The sequence below is a fragment of the Zychaea mexicana genome, assembly GCF_025766255.1.
Source record: "Zychaea mexicana strain RSA 1403 chromosome Unknown BDB00scaffold_7, whole genome shotgun sequence".
NCBI lineage: Eukaryota > Fungi > Mucoromycota > Mucoromycetes > Mucorales > Lichtheimiaceae > Zychaea > Zychaea mexicana.
In genome coordinates this window covers 71,322-88,585 of record NW_026516670.1, presented here as the reverse complement: position 1 = coordinate 88,585, position 17,264 = coordinate 71,322, and the positions used below count along the sequence as shown (strand labels likewise).

Here is a 17,264-nt window from a genome sequence, read left to right as displayed (position 1 = left end):
TCCGCACCTTACATCATGGGAGCATTGCTGGTCGCTGATGTTTCTATGCTTCGAACAGAAACCAGACTTGTTGGCTGGTCCAAGACTCGTAGAGCAAACGGAATGATTGCATACTCGTGCATCTGTTTCCCCAAGCGCAATGAATTCCATCCTGTGAGTCAGGAAAGAAAAAGGTGCCTGGCCTTTTTTTTTTGTTATGGCAGCGGGAAACTCCTGCCATAAACGGACGGAGTTTCACGCTGATCGAAGATTTTGATCCTCAAGCCAACGACAACGGGAAACTCCTGCCATAAACGGAAGGAGTTTCACGCTGATCGAAGATTTTGATCCTCAAGCCAACGGCAGCGGGAAACTCCTGCCATAAACGGACGGAGTTTCACGCTGATCGAAGATTTTGATCCTCAAGCCAACGACAACGGGAAACTCCTGCCATAAACGGAAGGAGTTTCCCACTTTCTTTTTCCTTCCCAAATTGAGTCAACATGTTGGTTTGAGGATTCTGCCGATGTTAGAATGAGGAACAAGGAGGTCACAAAACATTTGGCAGAATGGGAGACAAAGCCTTTGAAGTCACTTGAAAGAAAAAAAAAGAGAGAACTAAAAGAATAAGGGGATGTCACTCGTTTTTATACCCAAATAAAAATGCCAATTGCTAAGCGACAGGCAAAAATAAAAGAAGCTCATTACGACTTCCTTGCTGGATCAAGCGACTTTGTTGTTGCACACGAAGATTTTTTGCACGACATCAAACTCAAAATCAGCGACTTTACTTTTTGAAATGACTGTAAACCAAAGAACAAGACTGTATTTTTTGTGCAAGATTGCGTATATGGTACATAGAAGTGGGAGATACGAGGAGAAAATAACAACAAAGGCGATTCATGTGGGTGTGCGTGAGTCGGTAATATAGTAGAATTGATGAAGTGATGTGATGGTAAATGTATAGTTCTGTTGCGTTGAAGAAGTAGAAATAATGGAAACGGAGAAAAAGAGTGGGGGATTGAGAAATTGCTTTATGAAAGAGTGCGGATAGGGTGCATTTTTAAGGTTCTTGTCGCAGAGAGATTTCTTCATCGTCACTGTTTTCTGGAATAGCCATCCAGCCATCGTCGTCGCTATTAGCGCCCTTTGGCACATAATCCAGGGGTAACCATACCATATAGGCAAGGAAGGCCTAGGCAAAACACAGGGGACAAAGAGCAAGTATGTGGCGTTTCAGCTTTTCTGATATAAAGTTTTCTATTGTTCCTTGCAGCAGAGTTTTCGCACAGACCACCTCCCTTTTTTGTTACTGCATGAAATTAAAAAACAATAAACTTACCAGGTAAACAAGACCAAAGGCACCAATCATAACAAAGGACCAGACCGATGTGATATGCGTAACGAATAAGAATACGTTGAAGCCGACGACTACGCCAGTTAGCAGCCAGCAGATGACATGCAGCACAGTTGACGTAGTAAATTCCGCAGACATAACAGCTGTGGAAGAACATAGTTTCAGAATCGGGATCAGGACTGGTGGAAGGCACACGCTTTGTAGTACATTCAGCAGTTCGCCCATGGTATCAAAATGATCGACGGCGAAAACTGCGACAAGCATGGAGGGTATAAGTGAGATACCACGCGTAATGGCAACTCGATGCCAGTCTTTGCGGAACATGTTGCCAAAGAAACCCTCGGTCACATACTGGCCTGCAAATGTGCCCGTCATCGTTGAGCTCTGTCCAGCTATATAACAATGATAGTAGTAGCAGCAGCAGCCATCATGAGATGCGTAAGTCCAAATCGAAAATGTGTATATTTATTACAGCAAGTACAAATTGTTTATATATTTACCTGCAAGCAAACCAGCACCCCAAAGATATTGTGCAGCAGAACCTAATGTCCGTTTCAGCACTGCATCTGCATCCGCCAAACCAGGCAGATCAATATTGTCCGGTGCATCAGGTTTGTAGAACACTATGTAGTATATCGGGAAAATGAAGCAGTTATTATCAGGGGGGTGGCGGGCATGGTACACTCTCTATGTATATAAACCAGACACATGTTCTTCAATTACCTTGGGCAAATACAACAACGATCGCCAAGTTGACCAAGAACGAAAGAAATAATGCCAAACCAGACTCGATTCCGAAATAGAAGTTGGCTTCTTTTCGCTTGCGCACGGTCGGCTCAGCTCCTAAGTCCCGCGATCCTACCAATGCACTAAAAACAATAGATTCTGGCAGTTTAAGCCTTTACGCAGAGAAAACAAACACTGCATTCCAATCCACCCATCCCACCCTCCGGGGGGCTTTTTCATTTTTCTTTTTTACCTGTGCAAAAACATATTGTGAGGCATCACCACAGCACCCAACATGCCAACAGCTTGAACTACCGCGTTCTTTGGTACGACAGGTACGGCCAATCCACGGAAGATCTGCGCCACGTCCGGTTTTGAAACAACCATTTCGACCCAAAAACACGTGGTCATCACCAGGATCAGCATCATGAAGAATGCCTCCATTTTGCGCATGCCGTAGCGCTGAATCATCATGAACGTAAACGTGTCGACTGTCGTGATGAGCACGCCCACCCAGAGGGGTAATCGGAGCAATATATGTAATGCGATCGCGGTGCCAATAATTTCCATTATATCTGCGCCAATAATCGCTATTTGAGCAAATGCCCACAGGACAACGGACATTCTCGTTGTATACGATTGTCGAATCAGTTGTGCCAAATGTTGTCCAGTAACTGTTCCGAGTCGTGCTGACAAAAGCTGAAACGCTAGGCCAGTGACATGTGCCCAAAACAACAGCCATAGTAAACTGTATCCTGCGATCGCGCCTGCTTGCAGATCCGATTCTAGGTTGCCAGGATCTAAATAGGCAATCGACCTATGTTGAAGAACAAGTCGTCAGTCGTCACAGCTAAATGAGAGGAGTTCCATATAGCAAGTCGTTTCTTACATTAACCATCCTATATAGAAAGCAAATATACCCGTCAGCATTCTTGGATACATAAACCAGAAAATTATACGAAGCATGTACCCTCTTTTCGGTAGTGCCTGCTCCTTGTGAAAAGTATAAAGACGACATACCTGGCCCTGTGTATTTCCATAACTTTTTAAAAGAGAAACATGAATCGGAAACACCACCGGTGTCGATCTCGGGTTTAAATTCCAAGTCTGCTGCTCCACCACTTCTCCGCCTTGCTCGTCGTCCACTGGTACTTTCTTCGGATAATAATGATGCATTTTCTGACCCGTCGCCATCTGGTTGCTGTGGTTTAAAGGAATAGGCGTATTCGTTCATGAGTCCCATTTCGCTCTCATCATCGAGATCGTCGTGCAAATGAGACGCATCGTGGGGTACCATTGGGCAAGTATATGAGAGAAGCGTCGGGAAAAGAAGAAGGTGGAGGAGGATAAAAGGGCAGGTAAATTTAGCGGCCGTCACAACATAAGAGAATAGTTTTTTCATTCTTTTCGGGAATTCATGTGAGATTCGAAGCGGGTCCCCCCGCATTTTATTTTATTACAGTAATAATTTGTTGCTTGATTGATTGATTGATAAAAAAAAACAAAGAGAGAGAGAGAGAGAGAGAGCGCGATTGAGAGAAAAAGAGGAGAACACCAAGTTTCTTTTAATGTTCGAATAATGCCAATAATTGTTTTCGTAGTGTTTCTAATGATGGCTTGTCGCCGTAGTTTTTGATGCTTGTGATGCGTGAAAATGATTCATCTACCTTCCAGGTACTTTGCAGATCCTGTTTCAATGGTCGTTAGTTATCTGTTTTTATTTCTGCTGCCAAGCCAAGAGAATTTTCCTTACCTCACTGCTAGCTAGCTTTTTATGCTTTCGTACAGTGACAAGTATGAACTTCAAGAAGGACCGCATGCTGTTGGTGTCCAGCACTTTTTTGTCGGTTGCATCGACAGCGTTGTCAATGGTTTCTTGGGCTATCTTTGCGATCTTTGGCACTAAGGCCAAAAACAGCTTGTCGTATGTTTCCGATGACTAAATGCGGGTCAAAAACAAACCAAGGGGAGCGGGGGAGGTTGTATTAGCAGGAGGAATACCGACACAACGACGACTACCAGCAAAAGGTATTTAGGCTGTAGGTGGTACAAACCTTATCAACTGTGCGGCTCAGCACGGTGCTGATCCATTCTAAATTTTGGGTATGTCTGTAGTTGTTATGGCAGGCACTGGGGTTGATGAATTCCAGTAATGAGTCGAGGAGAGGCCATGAGCTGTACGGGAAGTTCTTGGGGAGGAAAGCGGCAAGGTCGTATTCGATGCGGGTGTGTTTTTTCGATCGGTAGTAATCGCACAGGTTGGCGCAGTATATGGCGTTGGTCTTGTCGAGCGTCTGCTTTGTGTCCTTTTGCATATCGTCTGAAAGCATGATATCTGCTCCGCCGAAGATGCTTTTTCTCAGATAGATCGACAGTTGCACACCCATGTCCGCCAGCTCTTTGCTGTTGGCACCCTTGTTCTTGGTGAAGTCATGGACGGCGTTCAGGATCTCCAGGGCGCCATCGACATCGTCCACCTTGGGATACTCGGTTCCCTTGGCGAGCTTGTTCTTTAAGAATGCAATGATCTTTTGCAGGAACTGGTTCGTGGCAGGTCGGGCAGGGGTCACACGAAGGATGTTCAACAGTGGCACAATTGTTTGCAACACAAGAGGATTTTCCGGGTTCTTGCGAACAAAAATGATCACGAGATCAGCAACGCTGTTCTTGAATTGGTAAACATTCTGTTCGCCCTCTGCAATTATCAAAGAACCGTGGTCAATAAAGCCTTTTCTTCTTCTTTTTTTTTTTTTTACCATCGTCACTTACTGTTGTCTTTGCCACTAACAAGTCTCTTTTGCTTGAAGATTTCGGCCAGTTTATCGTCGAAACCAAACATAGCATCATCATCCAAGTTTTCATCTTCCGTGTCATCCTCACCGGCAAGAACGCCCTGGTTTCGCATAGCTTCTTCAACCTTGCGTCTCAATTCTTCATCAACCTCTCCGTTCTCTTCTTCATCGTCATCTTCTTCAGATCCGCTTTCATCCTCATCGTCGTCATCTTCCTCCATCTCAACGTCCTCGATCACTTCCACGTCGCTGTCAACCTCATCCATATCTTCGTCGAAAAGATCATTGCTTTCGTCCTTGCTATCACTCGATGACAGAAGCTGATTACCCACACATCCCAACTTAATTAGCACAAGAGTCCTTTTCAAAGTTTCAAGTAAAAACAACGGCATTCATCAACTTACATCGAACAGCAATCCCAAGGTCTGCTGAGTGACTTTGTGCGAGAACATTTCGAAAACTTGCTCGGCAAGGTTCTTGAGCATAGTCGAAGAGTTGGTCACAAAGCTGACCAAAATATCAACAATAACATCAATGGCTTCTGGCTCTGTTTCTTCGCCATCGCCCTTGGTTTTCTTGCTCTTCTTGCCCTTGGCTTTCTTAGTGGATGTGATCTTGTCGTAACATTCGAACAATTCGGAAAGCACGCTTTCTGTTTCTTCCTCGTCAATCATGTAGTGCAAAATCATGTGCAAGAACAAGAGTTCAAATCCACGCTCGATGCTGTCGTGCTTGTCGTCACCCTTCATTTTTCATAATAGATATATTATTTAGATCTGTATGAAATTTCAAGCTTTTTTACACCAGCATAAAAATAGGATGGTTTACCTTCTTTCGCAAACCTTCCATAAGATTGATTGCCTTCTTGCAGGAAGTTTGACTTTCTTTCGAAAGGTCTGTTCTGGATTGCAGCGACTTGTCCTTGACAAGCTTCTGTTGTGCTTCGTAGACACGGTAGACCCATAATTCACCATCATCCATTGTGCCGTTAAGTCTTCGGGATCGCAACGACTTAACACCAAGTTCCTTTGCCTTTGAAAGAGGAGGCGTCTTTTCCAAAGCCATCAATACCGTCTGGAAACTTTCTTTGCATTGGTCCACAGTTGCTTCTGACAAGGGCGTAGCTGGCTTATGATATCCCTATTAATACAAAGTCGTACTGTAAGTGAGTGTACTCCTCTTTATTGAGAAATAGCGTTTCGTCCAAAAAAAAACATACCTCAATAAACGAGCCCTTGGAGGACGACTTTTTGACTTCGAAAAATGCATACACCATCAAGAACTTGACAACGGACAAGAGCCAATCCTCTTCTTTGGGAATGGCATTGTTCTTGACAAGGAAAGTCATTTGCTTCAAAACCCAAGCGCGTGGCGCATCTGCCTGTGTTGCTTCGGATTGCTCAATGAACATCTGGGCAAGGTACTCGAGATATGACTTGATGCCTTCGCTGTCCATCGTTTTGAGGATGTTTTCGACAGTGCGGGTTCTGGTCAAGCGATCAAAGTCTGGACGACCTTGGTTGCCTTGTAACTGGGTTACCAAAGCAAAGCCGGCCTCCTTGTTCTCCTTGGCGACGTCTTGAATGACATTGGCCTACATGCCTTTAATGAGCCTTATTTCCGAACAGAGAAAGAAATTAAATCAACCACATCAGAAGAAGGGAAACATTACCGTATGAACCGCAACTTTGTTCAGATAGCGGTCACTGACAGAAAGGCTGTTGATGAAGCATCGCATAAAGTTCTGGGTGAAGATGAGCGACATTTGATCGGAAGTAAGACGACGAAGGACCTTTTGGACGAGCTTGAAGCCCCAATACTTGCGACCCTGGGAGGAGTTATTGTCAAACAACGTATCTAATATACGGTGATGCAGACAATCAATCAATATCACAAACCAGATTATCACTCAATAGTATTATCACTATCCTCATACAACTTACTGTCAACACAGACATCCCAGAATTCAGCAAAAGAAGCCGTCTTATCGCCTTCCGAGGGCTTTGCCTTGCTATCACCCTTCTTGTTCACACGGACCTTCTTCTTCGGACGATCCGACTCTTCAAGCTCGGCGTGTCCATTAGCTTGTGTTTGTGGCTCCAAGTATTTTGTTAAGAAATGATCCCACACGGAATGCAACTGTGGCTTCCAATCGGCAACCTTTTGACCCTTTTTCTCTCCATCATCTGAGGGCACTTCCTATAGAGTAGTCCAAGTACTTGAGTCATCAAATCAAACCGAAAAAACGAGAATAAACTAGAAGGATGCAAAAGTGTACCTTCAGAACAGAAGCGAGGTGGGGAAGGTTGGCTGGTGCGAGGACGTTGGTGCCTTTCCAGTCTGCGAATTGGCTGGACAGATCAACTTCAGGGAGTTGTTGTTGGATTGCCAATGCAAGATTCAGTTCGTCTACGTCTGCAACTTCGGTCAAAAAGAGTTCCAGAATTTTTGCCACAGCTTGGTCCTTATATTCCAGATTCTTGATCTTCAAGAAATTTCCCAAACAAAGAAGAAAATGTCAGTTATCCCGTAACCCTAATTGTATATACACCCAAAACAAAAGTGAAAATTCATTTACATGTGGAATCAGGTTGATAACAACGTGGTGACAGATTTCGCCAACGTAGGATTTGACCTGGGCCATTTCTTTCAAGCTGTCGAGCATACGTTCAATATCCTGAAATGTTGTCGTGGGTCTCGAGATCATGCCAGCAGCGACAATGGCGATCATTCCAAAAATACGACCAAACAACATGTCCCGCGTCTCGTCACCTGACATACCACTAGCACGCTCGGTATATTTGAACAAAAGATCGAGGACAAGGCTGACATTTACTACGTCGGTAATGGCGAGAAGCTGTAGTAACAAAGAAAATTTATGTGTCAGAAAAAAACCTACACGGTGTTCGGCATATACCACGCAATAAAAGCTACTGCTGTCAAGTGTTTTTATGGTAGTACCTCTGTCAATGCCAACGAGAAGCCTTGACGAGCACCTTGACGAGACGAAGGAAGACCTCGCAAAAGACGACGCAAGGCATAAGATACATCGGGGGCGCAAAGAGTGTCGAGTTCGTCTTCGGTAGTAGCGGTCTTATGCGTTCCATTTTGAAGAGCTGCTTCGTGATCTTTTTGAAAATCGGCCAACGATCGTACAAGGGACTGTGCAGCGTTAAGCCTTACAGCGGGATCGAAGGAGGCGAGATCCCAGTAGTGCTGTAATGTGGAGGCAGCCATGTGAAGTTGATAGCTAAGATACTCGGAAAAGCTGGCATTTTTTGAAATTTTCGAATGCCACTTTGGTCACCAAGCCACAACTTTAACCCAGCTTAATCCCAAATGCCTTTTCTTTTGCGGAAATGACCCATATGAAAGGAAATCCAAAGTTTATAGAAAGAAGTCTATACAATATATTGTGAACTGGGAGTGGTTTTTTTTTGTATCTACAGGCGTAAAAAAAAGAGTGTGTATATATCTTTATTGTTTATTGGTGAGCAGCAACAAAGCGCTTTTGAGCCTTTGAAACTGTTTCTTTGAACTGTTCCACCTCTTCCCAGCAATCCAGCGGTCGGGATGAGTTTTTCCTAAGCGTGATATTAGTACAGATATCGAAACACATCCAGGAACATAAAGATACAATATTGAGATGACAAATACTTGTAACATGCTACTACAGCTTCCTGGCGCTCAACAATTTCGGCTGGGGCATCCTTGGGTGATGATCTGAAGAGCAATAATAGGCAAAAAGTTAATATATGCATCATCTGGAACTTTTCCTTGTCGTCTTGATACATTACCTCTGGATACGCTGAATCATGTTTTCAATATCGGTTCCCATGGCAACCGAGTTGTGATCCTTTTCAATGTTGCTCTTTGCAAGTTCGCTGTACGACTGCTCGTTTACGTCGTTCTGCTGAGACTTTGCGCGTCCCAATTCTTCAGCAACGCGCTTGCGAACCTGTTCCTCTACGTCTTCCGATCGAGCACTGCTTTCGCTTGACTACATTATCACAGGTATATAAAAGTCAATCAATAAGCTGTCCGTTGTGAGTGGTGATCGTCGTCAGGCAGGAGAATATTTCACCTTTTTTCGGGATTCCAACGAATCGACAAGGCCTTGCGAGAACTATCAAAATAAAATAGCACATTATATTGAGTCAAAATTCCCTTCGCTGTAACAAAATTTGACAGAATAAGTGCTAATTGAAAAGGAGAAAAAAAGGGTATTACCTGCAAAGGAACGTTCTGGTTATAAATGATTACGGGCTCGCCTGCCGTCTTGGATTGCGTCGTACCCATTTGTGCAATTATTATTTTCCAGGTGGGCGGACCGGGTTTGGAAGTCGTGAATTGTGGCCAGCAAGCAGCACGAGCTCTGCTGTCTGATGTCATTTAGTAGTCACGATTCGTTTAAGTTGCTCGATTAGGCTTCCTTATATGGTCGTGCAAAGGTACCTGTGCTCCATATCGATTTCGCGTAGACAATGGTGGTTTCTTTCAAATAAAACCGATAATTAGTCAACTATTTAATAATGTGTTTCTATCAGTGCTTATCCCATTCATTAGACCGCTGATTTGCGTCGAAACGGGCCGTGTTGTTTTCCGTATACATTAGATTTTCTGCGGTCGTGCTACCCGCGATTGCTTAGTGGCATAACCACAGATACAAAAAGAATGATTTGCTCAGGGAACCACATACGGAAACGCGGGATTCATACCTTTGTATGAAAAGCATAAGTCGCATGCAGCAGACTGTTTCACAAGGAGCATCACAAATAATAGTATTGTCAACAACAATCAGGTATTGACAGTAGAAATTAAAGAAGACGCGTCCATTAAAATCTCTATTCGATCAGCACACTTTCACAATGTGTACGAACACTTAAATATATTATTCAAAAGTGAAAGTGGACCAAAGCGAAGTCTATAAATATAGAGATAAAAGAAGTCAAGTTTTTTTAAAGGTTGCTTGTGAATGACCGGCTTTCGTGAATTACTTTCGTTCCTCAAGGAAGGTAATTCTCCTTGCTTTTCACAAGCCTCAACTCCTGGCGAAGGTTACACCTCCACAGTTCCTACGAATAGAAGACACACCTTTCAAAGAAAATTTGAAGGCCTGTTAATGGTGGAAATATCCATGTACCTCTCTGCACTCTCGGCTTCTTTTAAAAGGATATAATGATGATCGCAATATACAAAGATAAAGGGAGCATAGTCGTCCGAAAACAACTATGATTAAGCTGTTTTCACCCGACATTCTCACTAGGACACTAGTCCTAGATAAGACGAAGAAGATGAAGCAAAGTGGCGGTTGTACGTCAAGATCATTAGCGAGTCACTTATTCTTTCTTGCTCAAACGTACACCATGTTGGGCCATTAAAACGGTCTCCTTCAGGTAGAATAATGTAAAAGAGCAGAAGTCGTGAATGTACACCGCAAGCAATAGCGGATATTGACTCTGCTCGTACATCACTTGGGTCGCTAGTACATGACAGTCTTTAAGAAAAGTACGGGCCGTTCATCAAAGCCATGTAAAACACCGTGCTACACATTGCCATAACCTGCTCAATGCAGACACTTCAAAGTACACATACTAACAGTTGTTTTCATTTTCATAAGCTTTGCCTCCTTATCGGAGCGGTCAAAATATATCTGTATTTATCAGTTGCTGATATCTACAACATTTTGTGTGCCAGTCATAATGACATTTATTGACCCTACATTATTTCATGTAAACACAAGCACCCTATGTACACGTAAACAGCAGTTGACATCGATAGATCGATCGCCAAGGGTAGGACAGGATGAACTCGTTGTTTACGAATTGACAGGTTTACATATCAGGTTTTAGGGTTCTACTATTGCTAGTCGCATGATTATTGGTCAATTGAATTTTTCCAGTCTGAATCTCCAGTTTAAAAAAATTGGATTTGCAGCCCGAAAAAAAAAGTCTTGCTCATTTTTCAAACTAACTGTTACCTTCAATGGTTGGTAAATATGGCATTCAAAGACGTCAAGTTGCATTATTACATAAGCTATGCAGCCTTCATTTGCACGCGCATTAATATCTCTGCGGTACAATCTTAGAAACAGACCGTGAATTAAAAAAATATAGCGGTAGACTAAGAAATGGTTCCCCCGCGTGAGGAGGATACACAGATTACGTGGTTCCGAATCGACTAGAAATGCAGCGAGTAGACAATTGTGTGTGGTGCGTGTGTAACTTGTGGGAAGCTCTCTCTTTTTTGCGGGGTCTTTCACGTGTGGTCGCTATTACTTACGAGAACAATTGGTTTGTAATTGAAATTGCCTTTTTCTCACTTTCCACACAACCCTACGGAATGGCAATCGTGAATCACAACTATTCGCTTCGAACAGAACCCGAAGGCGGCTTTAAGACGCTAGATAGCTTTTATCCTTACTATTTGGGAGAGGTATGTTGCTGTTGTTGTTCCGTTGCCATGGAAACCACTTGACGACCATCCACCAGCGCCAAGGAAACAAAAATAAGCTCACGTTGAGATTCTTCGCATGATCAATTGTAGCATTGCCACAAGACGAATCGTCGACTCCACATTATAGGTATAGCATGCATGAACCAAAAGTCTTAGAGCCAGTTGTAGATGGCTTGCATATTTGTTGACACACAAAAACCACACATCACATACAGGAACAACAAATTCCGTCCTTATTACAATCTTGGCTATTGTTAGAAAGCGTCCCCAGCTTCTGTTGCTGTCGCTGGTACAAGGCTACGCTTTAGCCTGGCTAGGCCATTTTGTGTTTGAGAAAAAGTAAGCTTAGAAAAAGAGACGAATGTTGGTAGTGTGGAGAACTAACAACGAGGCACATTACATTTTCAAACATAGCAAACCCGCCACGTTCAGATACCCAATATATTCGTTAATCTGCGACTTCAAGATGTGGTCTGAGGTGGTCACTGGCAAGCGCAAGTTTTAATCATGTATACATGGCATCTTGTAAAATAACAGGTCAAGAAGTAATACTTATATCTACTTTTGAGACACGCAAGTAAACATTGTATTATCATTATTTTATGATTCGGCGTTTTTTTGAGTTGTTGCTATATTTTCGCAGTGTACGCGACTTAGTATGTTGGCTGTAGGTTACGCTTTTTGTAAATATGGTACTGCTGATACTGTTGTCATCAAACGGTGGAGAGAGTCGGTCTACATGTCGGGAATTTGGAATAAGTTGCACTTGATCTTCTTCGGGCTCGCCATCGCTGTCTTCTGCAGTGACACAGGGGGAGTTCCTGCTATCGTAGCCATCACTGCGGTTCAGGCCAGCTTCTGCCATTATACGGAGATCATGTATATTTTTTTCACGATCCATTGGTGCTAGAGTATAGCACTGTGGATCCGCTGGCCATTTATTGGTACCGTCATCTATGGTAGAGCCATACTCCGGCACTTCTTTTAACGATACATTGCTTGAAAGTGAACTTTGGTCTGCCATGCAGACATCAGTGTCGTCGTCGTCTTCTTCTTGTATGCTGGTGTTGTTGCTGGTATAGGTTTGGTTATCGGTGAACGTATTTTCATTTGAGATTACGCGTAATTGTTGCTTCATGCTGACCGCGAATGATGCACTATGCAACTGCTCCACAAAGTTCAGTGCTTTTGCAGCCGTCAATCGTTTGCGTGGATCATTGTGAAATCCCATTTGCAATAAAGGACAGAACGCCCGGAGTGGCAGGGGTATCATCTCGGATTGAAAGTCGACTACTCCACGTCTGCGTCGTCGTCTTAAAACTTGGCTTTGGAAAGATTCGCTTTTCATTGGGCTCATCAAGAGTTCACCCACTATCACGGTTCCCATAAACACGTCAGAAGCGAGGTAGAACTTGCGTTCGTCAATCATTTCTGTAGTTTTTCGAAAATATTAATCATTATGGCGCAATGGTCGCCATTATCAGGTTGTCTTTTAGTTTTAGGTAACTTCTTACCGGGTGCTGCGACTTCATCTGTCCAATTTACACCATCTTCAGTATCTTCTAACATGATAAACTTCGCACCATCCATCCGTACACAAGAACTATAGCATATGAGAAAAGTAAATAATGCATATACACAAGCAAAGTTCGGTTTTAGGCTAAAGCTTACCCAAAGTCGGTGAGCACAGCCGATCCTGAGTTGTCGATCTAACATATCAACAAGGTTATTCATATGACTCCAAACTAGTCCCCACTGTTTCGATGTTTGTCGTTTGTTATACCAGCACGTTTTCCCGCTTGATGTCAACAAGGCCTATCCCAATATCGTGTGCGTCTGTTATAGCTGAAAACAAGTTGATGGCTATGCGTAATATCTCCAGAGGATGTAGTCGACCACCTGTTCCACAAGAATAGGGAGTGAGTTAGTCTAGGCCACACAAGAATATAATAGTAAAAAGCAACACGCACTGTTCTTGCTGTCAAGATATTCTAACAGATCGCCATGTTTATAATATCGCTGTACTGCAAAGTGCTCGATTTCGTCTTTCCCATGCTGGCATTTTCGAGGCGTCTTATATACCAGGTCTGAACGCTTGCAGGACAGCACGCCGACATACTGATTCACCGCCCTGCAAACGGAAAGCAAGGCAGCAAACTCTAATTCGCGCGCTAATCGTTGTTCGAATTGGATACGCGGCTGGTTTGTCCGCCGCGTCTTGCATGCAACGAGTAATTGACCGTATTTTGCAGTGACAACTCTGCCTATCCGTCCCTCACCAATAAGGTCGTCTTGGAGCACCAGCTGGTTAGGAAGGATCTTCAATGGATAGGCGAATGGAGAACTCGACACGCTTTTTTCGTTGTCATCATAGTTTTCTTTTTTTCTAATTTTTGTGGGTCTTCCCTGCTTCTTGGGAGATTCGGCGGGTGCTCGTTGTCCTTTTTTACATACACCCTTCTTTTTTTCCGTGTTCGTAGTAGGTTTCCTCGGTTTCCTTGAATCTCTAGGCTTTGAAGTTGTTGCTTGATCCTCCACATCTTCATCTTCGTCATATACTGTGTCGGTCTCGGATGTGCGTCTTTTAGACTTTTTGGGTGATGATGGAGCTAACGTTGTTTGTTTGCATCCCTCGAGCTCCTTACTATCGCTTTCCTTCTTGCGCTTTGCTGACATATTCGATCTTTTGTCTTGTATGAGTCGTGGAGGCCTACCTACTCTGTTGCGCGAGTTCTGTTGTATCAAGTCATCCTCGTCGTCGGCTTCGTCGTCCTTATATTCGTCTTCATATTCGTCTTGATATTCGTCGTCTCCGCGTTCGTCGTCCAAAGCCTGCCATTTGATAGCCTTCGATATCGTAGATCTTGCTATTTTGCGTGCCTGAACATTGTTAGGAACCGGTGCCGCTTTTTTGCTGGTTGTTGTTGTTCCCTTTAATTCCTGCTGTTTGTTGGCGTCATTAGCCATTTCGGTTTTCAACCTCCACGATTCAAATTCTTCTCGTTGCTTTCGAGTCAATCGTTGATGAATCATGCCCGATTCCTCCAGATCAGTAGCACACTGTTGGAACAAGGCAAGTTGGTAATCGTCATACTTGGACATAAAAGCAGGAAACGTAAAATAAAGGTAGGAAAAAGAGAGAAGGTCAAACCTATGCAGCGGAGCAAGTTTTTTAAAAAATAACTTAACAACCTGAAAACAGATCACGCTCTTTAAGGCTTTCGGAATCAAGCCAAAAATTGAGTTGTTCATCACTTGGCCCAACTTCAACAAGTAGAGTAGTAGCACATCCAGGACTGTGGGGTGCACGGCATCTGAGCGACGTGTGTATTACACACGGAGCCCCCCAATGACAAACACGATGCTCCTGTGGAGGCAAATGGAATGAAAACGTGTCAACGAGAATGACATATCGAGATTCCATACTGGTGTATTTGTCGGCGGCCGCTTTGGCGAATTTCATGCAGGTACCACTACTTTCCCTTTCGCGTATACGCGAGAAGAATACATTATCAAGCTTTCCATTTCATTCTTCAAACGTTTCATTGCTGTGAGAATCTTCTCCGATACATGGTGCAAAGCTTCTTTAAAGCCATATACGATAGATATACGATGGTTTTATCGAAGAAAGCTCGATTTCCATGGTTGGTCACAACGAGACATTCTACTACCGTGCCAATTTCGAAGCTGATCATGTCCCACCCAGGGTGTTGGGCCGTTTTCCTTCCTCCGCTCTTTCCTCCACGCTTTTCGATGGTAGAATCAAGTAAGGAGACGGCGACAGCAGCACAACGACAACAGCAGCAGCCTCCACCGACCACAGACGCTTTACGGTCCTTCCATTTACGAGTACTTTTTCCTCAAATATTATCTCTTCCGAAAAATGACCCCAAACGAATCAATGCACCACCACGAATTACTCGTTCCGCTGCCATCGATTCAGAGCTCTATACCTACATTGCGCTTTTAGTCCGGGACTTCATCCACCCTTGGTATCGTGTAGTTACCAACGACCAGGATTTCTGTGCGGAAATCGTACGCATTTTTACTCTTATTATACGCCAGCTGGAAGATCGTTTTTGCAATCAAGTAAATAAACCTCATGTCAAGTTAAAAAAAATCGTTATCTCGATTTGTTTTAAAGCGATAGCTTTGTCTTTTGTTCGCCAACCAAAACATATACCCCTATTACATATGGATCATTTTAGGTAGACTGGACAGAGCTGATTTTGATCAGTGCAGCTAACCTTGTAACGATACACTATCATGACTATCGCCAAGCCAAGATACGACTGCATATGAGCCACGCCGGAAGCACAGTCTCGTTGGAAACCTTATTTCATGGATCGCAACCGCATTTTGCACTTCAGAGGGAACGTTCTCCCCAGCAACAGACTGAGTACCTACGAGCACTGACTGATGAGATCCTAAAGGTGCTACTCGATCCAGCGGATTACAACAGCGATTGTGTTCGGCACGTTGTTCGTGAGTTGTTAGCAAACTTGGTTCTTGCCAATATTATTGAAGGACTGGCAGATCCGTATATTATTCATCTAATTATTTGTAAAGTAAGCATGATATTTCTTATGTGCGTATAAATGTGTGATGTGTCGTCTATTATCTAAAAAAATGTTGGATATGCGTAAAAAACCAAGCTCCTCGATTCGTATACCCCACTTGTTGAAGAACTAGAGGCTTCAAACCAATTTACCACTACACCACCACAACCGCCACAGCCACAGCCAGAACCGAGTGCTAAGCCGGACAAGCAGCCATTAAAAAAGCAGTTGGAAGAAGCACAAGCTACGGAGCTGACAGAATCCTCTCCAGTAGCATCCGTTACCAGTCCGAAGAAAGAAAGCTTACCTAGCCACATGCAACGCCTACAAGAAAAACGGAGGCAAGAAGGCGATGAATTGATGGATGCGGGGCGTGAAGAGCTAGATGCAGCGCGTAAGCATGAACGTCAGCGGTTCTCATTTATCTATATTACACTGCAAGTAATACTGTCACCCATCCGTGCCCTGTGGCTTTATATTATGGCTGCATTAACGCATTCACAAGAGCGGTATCAGCAAGTGGCAAAACATACAAAACGAACTCGTCATGTCCGGCTTTTGGAGCCGTGGATGTACTTTGTACGTGTCGCCTTCCTCGTAGATGATAGGCCGGTGCTACAGTGGATGTGGTACATGGCGGGTATGTTTTTGTGGCCCTTGGTACGAGTACTCGGTGGGGGCTTGCTCGTGGATAAGTAAGTGCATCACTTTTCTTTGTCTGTGCGCGTGCGTATGTGTAAGCGTGCTCTGATGGCAGTACTGATATTTTTTCGTGAAGGTTTCTGGAACAGGCTATTCTATATATTCTCAGCGAAGACAATCTTGTATACTACCTACAGCTCGGGCGGTATTTGCTATGGCCTAACGGCACATTCCTTCGAAAAGGCGAACCTGTCAGTGATGAAGAAAAGGAACAGCTACGGATAAGAGCGGAAAGACTACTGACAGTATCGTTCCCAGGTAACAGAAGAGATTCTTTATCATGAAAACATTGTAACATGTGTCGATACTTATCGATTTGAGATAGAAACCTTGGGGAAGATGCTGTTTGAAGCGGATGATCTGGATCAGCTGCAATTTCATATCCACAACGCACTTGAACCATTACAAAACCAATATATCAACAGACACCTCATGTTCTTGCTCGTAGACCTTGTCGCATCCAAGATACTACCAGAACTTGTAGAAGATTAATGTAATATGTATACATGTATGATACCTTGTGAGTGTTTCTATTGTCGCTGTGTCTGAGCTGGATACTCGGTTATTTGGTATGCGAGTTATACAATAATGTTATCCAATTGGACCTTGGTATTTATTGGTGGTCATTTATTATCATAACCTAAACTGTAAAAGGGCCATGACAACTTGAAAAAAATAATAATATGAAACCTG

The 17,264-nt window shown here is 43.5% G+C and overlaps 6 protein-coding genes across 6 annotated transcripts; 2 read left to right on the top strand and 4 right to left on the bottom strand.

Moving 5' to 3' along the window:
* Positions 1-738: 738 nt before the first annotated feature.
* BDB00DRAFT_802047 (natural resistance-associated macrophage protein-domain-containing protein) lies at positions 739-3,480 on the bottom strand. The gene is made up of 7 exons (XM_053121921.1): positions 3,083-3,480; positions 2,952-2,961; positions 2,316-2,879; positions 2,060-2,205; positions 1,837-1,959; positions 1,322-1,728; positions 739-1,174 (listed from the first exon to the last, which is right to left on the bottom strand). The coding sequence occupies exons 1-7, from the start codon at positions 3,462-3,464 to the stop codon at positions 1,043-1,045; spliced, it is 1,764 nt and encodes a 587-aa protein (XP_052984085.1). The 5' UTR covers positions 3,465-3,480; the 3' UTR covers positions 739-1,042.
* Positions 3,481-3,779: 299 nt separating this feature from the next.
* On the bottom strand, positions 3,780-8,091 carry BDB00DRAFT_755994 (DNA polymerase phi-domain-containing protein; the record flags this gene model as incomplete). Its single annotated transcript, XM_053118871.1, has 12 exons — positions 3,780-4,001; positions 4,117-4,757; positions 4,832-5,174; positions 5,259-5,597; positions 5,683-5,994; positions 6,074-6,448; positions 6,527-6,711; positions 6,798-6,845; positions 6,906-7,053; positions 7,133-7,339; positions 7,433-7,711; positions 7,816-8,091. The coding sequence occupies 12 exons, from the start codon at positions 8,089-8,091 to the stop codon at positions 3,780-3,782; spliced, it is 3,375 nt and encodes a 1,124-aa protein (XP_052984084.1).
* Positions 8,092-8,450: 359 nt separating this feature from the next.
* BDB00DRAFT_867945 (uncharacterized protein) lies at positions 8,451-9,153 on the bottom strand (the record flags this gene model as incomplete). Its single annotated transcript, XM_053126406.1, has 4 exons — positions 8,451-8,577; positions 8,652-8,854; positions 8,939-8,980; positions 9,085-9,153. The coding sequence occupies 4 exons, from the start codon at positions 9,151-9,153 to the stop codon at positions 8,451-8,453; spliced, it is 441 nt and encodes a 146-aa protein (XP_052984083.1).
* A 2,043-nt stretch (positions 9,154-11,196) lies between these two features.
* Positions 11,197-11,815, top strand: BDB00DRAFT_867944 (uncharacterized protein; the record flags this gene model as incomplete). Its single annotated transcript, XM_053126405.1, has 4 exons — positions 11,197-11,289; positions 11,401-11,437; positions 11,526-11,649; positions 11,725-11,815. The coding sequence occupies 4 exons, from the start codon at positions 11,197-11,199 to the stop codon at positions 11,813-11,815; spliced, it is 345 nt and encodes a 114-aa protein (XP_052984082.1).
* A 95-nt stretch (positions 11,816-11,910) lies between these two features.
* Positions 11,911-14,412, bottom strand: BDB00DRAFT_867943 (kinase-like domain-containing protein; the record flags this gene model as incomplete). The annotated part of the gene is made up of 6 exons (XM_053126404.1): positions 11,911-11,939; positions 12,016-12,741; positions 12,825-12,913; positions 12,982-13,019; positions 13,094-13,209; positions 13,281-14,412. The coding sequence occupies 6 exons, from the start codon at positions 14,410-14,412 to the stop codon at positions 11,911-11,913; spliced, it is 2,130 nt and encodes a 709-aa protein (XP_052984081.1).
* Positions 14,413-14,753: 341 nt separating this feature from the next.
* On the top strand, positions 14,754-17,261 carry BDB00DRAFT_802028 (PXA domain-containing protein). Its single transcript, XM_053121920.1, has 5 exons — positions 14,754-14,777; positions 14,892-15,399; positions 15,519-15,878; positions 15,966-16,564; positions 16,648-17,261. The coding sequence occupies exons 2-5, from the start codon at positions 14,923-14,925 to the stop codon at positions 16,853-16,855; spliced, it is 1,644 nt and encodes a 547-aa protein (XP_052984080.1). The 5' UTR covers positions 14,754-14,777; positions 14,892-14,922; the 3' UTR covers positions 16,856-17,261.
* Positions 17,262-17,264: the final 3 nt, after the last annotated feature.